Source organism: Myotis davidii, unplaced genomic scaffold (genome assembly GCF_000327345.1).
Source record: "Myotis davidii unplaced genomic scaffold, ASM32734v1 scaffold2030, whole genome shotgun sequence".
Taxonomy (NCBI): Eukaryota; Metazoa; Chordata; class Mammalia; order Chiroptera; family Vespertilionidae; genus Myotis; species Myotis davidii.
In genome coordinates, this window is record NW_006281839.1 from 37,865 (window position 1) to 46,379 (window position 8,515).

Below are 8,515 nucleotides of genomic sequence, written 5' to 3' on the forward strand. Positions count from 1 at the left end.
GATGTGGGATTTGTTTGGGAAGATTCACATGTAAAAGAGGATCAGAACAATGACAGCTTAAAAAGGCCATGGTTCTACTTACCCCAGTAGCTTTGGACATCTGTCAGCTCTGTAATGACAGAAAGTCAATCATGTGTAGAACCAGCAGACTCTGGTTTGGTGTTTCTTTCCTTACCTGACTCTCTCTTAGCCGCTATTTCCAAATACTAACTATAACCTCTATTCTTTTTATCTGTTACCACTACAATCATCCCACATTCAAATTCTGTCTCCTCAATCTCCTCACCTCTGAACACTCGTAGCATCTTTTTCAGATCTGGGGCCCGAAATGCACTCTTCAGCTTGGTGGGAAGATCTTCTGGTTTTTTCAGAGCCCAGTACTCACTCCTAGGGAACAGACATTATGAATCTCCTATACGGCTGACCTTGGGTTCCTCCAGCACCACTGTCCTTCATCTCCTAGGCCAGTGATGGTGAACCTATGACATGCGTGTCAGAGGTGACACGCGAACTCATTTTTTTTGGTTGATTTTTCTTTGTTCAATGGCATTTAAATAAAATAAATATCAAAAATATAAGTCTTTGCTTTACTATGGTTGCAAATATCAAAAAATTTCTATATGTGACACGGCACCAGAGTTAAGTTAAGGTTTTTCAAAATGCTGACACGCCGAGCTCAAAAGGTTCGCCATCACTGTTCTAGGCCCATGGGTAAACCTCAACACTTTCCGGAAGAAAATTAGCATCATTCCCCCAAAAGCCCTGATGCTGGGGCCAGAAAACCAGAATAAGAAACTAGCTTCTCACTCTCTGTAAATTTTGATAAGATTTAACCCCTCAAAGCCTCTTTTCTGTTTGTCTGTTTGTTGCTTTTTGAGGGACAAGGCTCCATATTTCACATGGACCTGGTGTGGGGAACTTTAGATGTCACCTTTAAGAATGAGATGCTAGAGTATGGGATAGAGAGTATGTGTTTTTATCTCAGGCCAAAATAACTCTTCTCAAGACCTCAGGTCTATGTTTTTATTGAAATTGAAAAAAAAAAAGGAAGTGTGAGGAGAAATAGGTAGCAAGATATGAACTATTCCAAAGCCAAGGGAGAAAAGGAAATTCAAGGAAGATGTGCCAAAAGCTGAACTTTGGGATAAGACAATGTAGAGAGGAAACTTCCCTCTGGTAAAATACAGGGGCAATGAAAAGCCCTGTGTATTCTGACACAGCCATAAACTACTAGAATCAGGGCTGGAAACAGGCACGGAGATTTGTGGAAAAGGATTTCCATCACAGGCATTAGGAGAATCAATGATACTCTAACCCTTTATCCTTAAGGGCACTGCTGTTCCCAACTTGTGACCTCCCATTACCCACATTATCCTACCATAGAAACCAGGCCAGTCCCTTTATTTTGGAGGCCCCCCAATTCTCATGATGAGTAGTAACTCGAGACACCAGTCCTAAATCTTCTCTGCCTGTGATCCTTTTCCTGTCCCACTGACCACAAGGTAACTCTATGGATGGCTGCAGAAAGCTTTTGTCACTCCAAAGGAACCACCTCGTGTTCTCCTGCACATACCTTTCCGTGACAGCACTCACATCCTAGGGAGAAAAGAGACAGGTTAAGTCTAGGAGTCATAAGCTCTGTCCTCCAGTATAGCCTCACCCAAGTTCCTCATCCCATTGCTACCACCCCATTATATGATGGGAATATTGATGACCGATATAGAGACCACAAGGCAGAGATAAGAACTTGCAAGCACATTATCCCTGAGACCCTATATAGGGATGTCAGGAAATGATATGATTCATCCATTGGTACTTTTATTTTTACAACTGTGTGTGTGTGTGTGTGTGTGTGTGTGTAATGTTACATATGTACATCACCCATCTATATTTGCCAGACATTGTGCCTTGCCCTAGAGAATATCCCATGCTGAAGCCCTAATTTCTGTCCTCTACATTCTGGTTGCTGAGGATACAGGGCCTTAAATGTGTTTTTTTTTTTTTTTTGTAGTATTATTTTTAATTTTATTTACTGAATTTTTTTTTTGAGAGAGAAAGAGAGAGAATGATTTGTTATTCCACTTATTTATGCATTCATTGGTTGCTTCTTGTATGTGGCCTGACCAGTGATCAAACCCACAACCTTGGTGCCTCAAGACAATGCTCTAACCAACCCGGCAAGGGCAAATGTGGTTGTTTCTTAAACCTCATCTCCTCTAACTGTCTATGCTCTTTTTGTTGAATTAATTTATTTTTCTTGAGTTCAACACATATATGTGGATTCCCAACTCTGTACTTCTCAGCTCTTTTACACAGGCAGTCCTCGGATTATACAGGACTCGACGTAAGTCATTTTGTGGTTATGTTGCCATCCCCCATTTACAGTATATATATATAAAAGTTCCATCATTTGGATGTATGTATATATGTGCTTTATGTTTTAGTATTTATTTACCACAAGTAAAGGTCAGGAATTGTTATCTTTAAATTTTTTTTTTACTGTTTCAGTTCATTACTGCTGTGTATGTGCTCCATGTGAGTGATGTAGGTGCTTATGTAGGTGGGTTCCGACTTACGGCAAAAATCAATTTACGTTGCACCATAGGAATGGATCTCTGACGTAACCTGAGGACCTACTGTATTGAATAGAATTACTTCATGGCTTATTTGGTTTCTCCAACTCCTGCTTTATAAACTTAAGTGACTGAAGTAAAGGTCAATGGTTTGATCTATGTGATTATTTTGATTGCATTTAACAGAAACACAGCTCAAATTGGCTCAAATATGGAAAGTGGTAGAGGTGATGGATGTGCCCACTTATACCAAATATCTAGGATTGCATCAATTTTAAGGCATGATCCAACCAAGTGACACTGCATGGCTCTTGTGTTAGCTTTATTCTCATCATTTACATTTTAAAACTTGAAAGCTGACCAAATCTTAATGGGCAATAATGCCACACAGACATGGAAAAGAGAAGGAAGAATGTGTCTGTGATGGGCAAATTCTAGAAAAATGGACCGTAAGAGAAAACTCAAATTAAAATGTCCTTGGCGCCTGGCTGGCATGGCTCAGTGGTTGAGTTGTGGATGTGCACACTTATACCAAATATCTAGGATTGCATAAATTTTAAGGCATGATCCAACCAAGTGCCACTGCATGGCTCTTGTGTTAGCTTTATTCTCATCATTTACATTTTAAAACTTGAAAGCTGACCAAATCTTAATGGGCAATAATGCCACACAGACGAGAAGGAAGAATGTGTCTGTGATGGGCCAATTCTAGAAAAATGGACCGTAAGAGAAAACTCAAATTAAAATGTCCTTGGTGCCTGGCTGGCATGGCTCAGTGGTTGAGTGTCGACTAATGAATCAGAAAGTCACGGTTCAATTCCCTGGCTTGTGGGCAGGATCCCAGGTGGGGGGCATGCAGGAGGCAGCTGATTCTCCCTTCTGATTGATGTTCCTATCTCTCTCTCCCTCTCCCTTCCTCTCTCTGAAATCAATAAAAGCATTTTTTTAAAAATGTCCATTGGGTAGCCATACTAATGAGTGTGAGAGCCTAGACAGATACCTGGACTAGCAATATAAATTGATGATTCCTCTATACTTATGAAGCAATGTTACAATTTGAGGAGTCTGTGGAGGGGCTAGAACTGCGGGGCAAGGGGTGAGGAGAAGAAAACATTAGGGTAACCCAACATCAAAAATGAAAAAAAAAAAAAAAGAATGAAGAAGTTAAATCGGAAGCAGTCAATGAAGAAAAGCTTCAACAGGTAGAAAGTAACTACCTTTTGACCTTAATACTGGGGTCTAAGAATAGATAAAGAAATGATTATCATACTGGCAAAGGGAGAGCAAGAGGAAAATAAGTCAAACAAAAAAATAAGGAAGGGCCTGAAGGTTCCAGAATGTCACAAGGTGCTCTCTGCAACTTCATGGTCATACTATTCACTCTATGCAAAAAACAACTCTCCAGGTTTTAACCTCAGTTCAAGCTCCACCATCAAAACTCTCTATATTGGACCCCTTGCACCCTCCCGACACACACATACACACACACACACACACACACACACACACACACACACACCAGAGCTCAGTCTTCTTGTGTCTTAAAAGACAATTTCAAACTCCTATTATAACATGGTAAATGATTCTGCCCTAGAGAAGAGAGTGAAAGCAAAGAAGGGTAGGTGATTATATAAGAATCTCTGAGTACTTGAGCTTGGTATGTGTTTATCTGCTATGAAAGTGAGTTAAAGCACATGACAAATTATAATAGAGTATCATTGACAACAGGTGCCTAATGGCCAGAGTTTCTCAACAGGGGGAGGTGGGAGATGTTCCCCCCAAGGGACTTATGGCAATGTCAGGAGGGTTTTTTGATTGTCACAGCTGGGTGTGGGCACTTCTGGTATCTAGGGGGCAGAGGGCAGGGATGCTGCTACATCCTACAGTGTACAGGGCAGCCCCTCATAGCAACTTTCCTAGCCCATTATGTCAATAATGTCAAGACTGATTCATGCTCCTATAGAACATCACTGGACACAGTAGATTTCCCCCATAGTAGCAACGGAACTTTTGGACCACTGTTTATATATCATAAATGCAAGTGAGATATCTCATTAAGAGACATGACTTCTACACAGTTGAATAGGGAAGAGGCACCCAGGGTCAAAGGAATTTTATTTTTGCCTCCATCAGGATATCAGTCCTGTGTCAGAATGGTAGGAAAATTAGTCTCTCTTTGCCTGACTCTCAGGTTGGGGATCCCTCATGAGTCTTACCTGCAGCAGCTCCACTGTGGACCCCTGACACCGACGCTCCAGATCTGAGATGAGCTCCTTCAGTGCCTGGCTCTGGTGGGCCAGCTCATCCTCTGCCTCTTCCATGATATTCAGCCCCTTCCTCTCTTCCTCCTCCAGTTTTTTCAGTTGCCGCTGCTCCTCTTTGTCCAGGATACTTCTCAACTGATTAAACTCTGTTTGGATCCTGTGTCTCTCAGGTTCCATCTGATTCTTCAAGGACATGGAAGAGAGTCTGTTAGCCTGTGGAGCTGAGGGTGTCCTCTCTAAGGGGTGGGCAGTCAGGCTCAGCACTGCTTCCCTGGCCAAGTCTCACTGGTAGAGGAGTGAAGGGGGGAAAGTCCTGCAGAACCTGGCCTTCCTTTAATTTCCCCCTCCACTCTTCCAGAACTTTAGCCTCTGGTGGACTCATCGAGGCCTCCTAGATGTAAACTGCGATTCCTGGGTGAGGTTTAGATTTCAAGCAGCCTCCCCGGTCTCGCCTGCCTCTCCATTAGCCTCCCCATTCAATTCTGAGTGAGGAGGTAGGACTGATCGGCCTGTACCTAACCTGTCCTTCCAAGTTTCAGAGCTTGAAACTGTAGAACAAAGTCCACAATCAGGAATTAGAAGCTGCTAATGGCCATGGTTCCTCTCCTATTGACTGTGGTGAAAAACCTGGATTCCCGTTTGATATGTTCATTTTCTAACTCCCCCTTTTCTCTCCCCTGCCCTCATAGCTTTGTTTGGAAGGGTTGCAGAGAAGGACTAGGCAAAGGGAAGCTCTTCTAGCCCAATCGGGGACAGGACCAGCTTTCCGTGCCCTCAACCCCCAGGACACCTTCAGGAAGTCTCTCTTACCTTCCAGGATGTCCTCTTCTCTATGATCACAGCTTTTAGTTTCTCAGCTTCCTGCTGCTCTTGCCTCAGCCTCTTCAGAGACTCCTGGAACTTCTCCTGGAAGAAACACATCAAGTCAAGCAGGGTCCAGCATTAAATGGTCTCAGTGACTAGACACGGATGAATGGGACAGAGCATGCTGACCTTGGAATAAACTTGTCCAGCCCTGGAATGAAAATCTGAGAGAGCCAAGTTATACATAGGGGATAGGCACCAGTAGGAGCAGGGCGATTCTCTTTCATCCCAGAAAAAGAACCTGACCATGAAGTCCTTCAAGCATTTATTCTCATTGCCACCATATCCCCCCACGCTCAATGCACCCAAACTCCCCTTTTGCCCCCAGCAGCATCCTCTTCTCAAAAGGACATGTAGAGCTGATCCTACGCAGCAAGAAACTGGTAAAGTCTCTACTGGGCCAGGGGGAATTTTCTAGGTTCATTCCTCTAGCTCAGTGGTCGGCAAACGGCGGCTCGCGAGCCACATGCGGCTCTTTGGCCCCTTGAGTGTGGCTCTTCCACAAAATACGGACTTCTGCGCATGGGCCATGAAGTTTCAATCGCGGCCAAATGGGAAGACTACAAAAATTAAATTAGCATAAAATTAAAATTTCCTGCCAAGAACTTTGTGCTTCCCTGCTTTCCCTCCATGGGCTCCCACCTGGTACTCCTGGGCAATCTCCTCCATGAGGAACGTGTGGTGACCACGGTGGTCTTGAGACCGCTCGCAAAGCCAGCAAATCAGCTTTCCATCCTCCTTACAGAAGAGCTGGAGTTTCTCTCTATGGTGCGCACAAAGAATCACCTTCAGCGGCTCCCCTGAGCCCAAGACCACCTCTCTGAGCCTCTCCGCTATGTTGGCCAGGTGCCGATTGGGCCGCAGGTTCCTGAGCTGGTAGCTGGTCTGGCACACAGGACAGCTGCTTTCTCCTTCTTGGCCGATCTGCGATTCCTTGCTGTTCTCTGTGATGCAGGCTTGGCAGAAGCTGTGGCCACAGTCTATGCTCAGGGGTTCCTTCAGGAGCTCCAGGCAGATGGGGCAGGTCACTTCGTCTTGTATGTCCACTAGTACTGCTGAAGTCATTGCAGCCATTCTCCTGGCTCCTTCTGCCCAGGCCTGGCTCCTAAGGTACTTACAGAATCCTGGGCAGATGGGCAAGCAAAAAAGGGTCAGAGTGAGAAAATTAGGGAGAAAAGAAGGGATGCTGACTAGCCTGGAATGAGGAGCCTCGGGTAACAAAGGCTCCTTATTCTAACTTCAAACACATTCTTTACCCGACTGCATGTTAGACTTCAATTTGCAACCTCGTTAAAGATCATGATTTCCTTTTACCTCTTCTGGACGGATGGACACACTGAGGCCCCGGAGAGGAGTGGCCCGTGTGAGCCACCACCTGTTTGACCTTTTCTCAGTCCACCAAAACCCCCCTCAGTGTTAAAGGACCAAAAATAAAAGGCTGCTGCCTCAGGATTTTTGCACTTGCTATTATTGCTGCAGGGAAGACCCTTCGCCTGCTACCTGCATGTCTCTGACTTCATTCAACTCTCTCCTTACATGCTCCCTTATCAGAGGAGTCTGCTCTGTTGAGCCCAGCGGGCTCAGACACCCATACAATCGCTCCTGAGATACTTTCTTGCTGGATTTTTCTTCTGATCACCACCTAATATATATCTTTAATAGTCTGAACTCCCCACCAGAATATAAACTCCATGGGATTAGAGACCTTTTTTTGTTTGTTTGTTTTTTATTTTGTTCCTGTATCTTCCCACCTGACACACTGTCCACCCTACAGGTTCTCAACTCTCGATGAGTTAAGACATAGAACCTCCTAATCCCTCCATAGGATAGACCTTTCTCATTGGCCTTTACACGTCTTTGCCATCACTCTAACATTGCTTTCCAGTATCGAATCCCCAAGATCAAAGGAATCACTTATTATGAAGATACTTCTACTTTTTTCCCTCAATTACAGTTGACATACAATATTAGTTTCAGGTGTACACCACCCCAGTTATTAGACATTACATAATTTACTAAGTGATCATCACGATAAGTCTCGTGCCCATCTGAAATCATGCAGAGTTATTAAAATTTTATTGACTATATTCCTTATGCTGTACTTTATATCTCCATGACTATTCTGTAACTACCAATTTGTACTTCTTAAGACACTTCTGCTTTCTATAAGCCCTTTTATCACTCCCCTAAGACCCTAAAGAAGCAACAATGACCACAAAAACAGGAGATCATGTTTTTACAACTCATACTTTTATAACCAGTTGGGACTTAGAAATCACATTCCTAAGTTTTCTTTATTACTCATAGAAAAACTCTGAATAAATAAGAGTATTTTTGGCTCTTTGAAAAAAAGAGAGAGAGAGAGAGAGAGAGAGAAAGCACACATCTTGTAAGTTGTAGAGTTGTGTAACCTAACACATCCAGAGTCCTAGTTCAAAGCTCCTAAATCTCATAATTTGAACATGACAGTTAAGCAGTAAAGGTGGTAAAAGTCAGGCACAGTCCTGATGCTTTAGGAATGTGAAAACAGCACTTCAGTGCTGCCACCTAGTGTCCTCTGGTTCTCTTTGCAGGTCCTGGACCTATTCATTCACTTTGCTGTTTAGTAATAGCAATCCTATCTAATAAAAGAGAAACATGGGGAGAACCGAAGATGGCGGCATAGGTTAACACCAGAGATTGCTGCCTTGAACAACCAATTCAAATTAAGCTTGAACCAGGGAAAGGACAACATCCAGAGCCACAGGAGGGTTGGCTGAGTGGAAATTCTACAACCAGGAGGAAAGAGAAAAACACTGAGACTCAGAGGAGGCC

General features: G+C 43.6%; 1 protein-coding gene across 3 annotated transcripts in view; it reads right to left on the reverse strand.

Annotated features, from left to right (window-relative positions):
- Positions 1–6,813, reverse strand: part of LOC102764759 (tripartite motif-containing protein 6) — a 26,504-nt gene extending 19,691 nt beyond the window's left edge. For 2 of the 3 annotated variants that reach the window (XM_015560147.1, XM_015560087.1), the window contains exons 1-6: positions 6,344–6,813; positions 5,648–5,743; positions 4,790–5,020; positions 1,574–1,596; positions 287–387; positions 83–109 (exon numbers count right to left, since the gene is read on the reverse strand). In XM_015560147.1, the coding sequence (XP_015415633.1) occupies positions 83–109; positions 287–387; positions 1,574–1,596; positions 4,790–5,020; positions 5,648–5,743; positions 6,344–6,775 (910 nt within the window). In that variant the 5' untranslated portion in view covers positions 6,776–6,813. Of the gene's footprint in view, positions 1–82; positions 110–286; positions 388–1,573; positions 1,597–4,789; positions 5,021–5,159; positions 5,166–5,647; positions 5,744–6,343 lie in introns of those variants that run through there. The other variant, XM_015560110.1, reaches the window with a different exon arrangement.
- Positions 6,814–8,515: the final 1,702 nt, after the last annotated feature.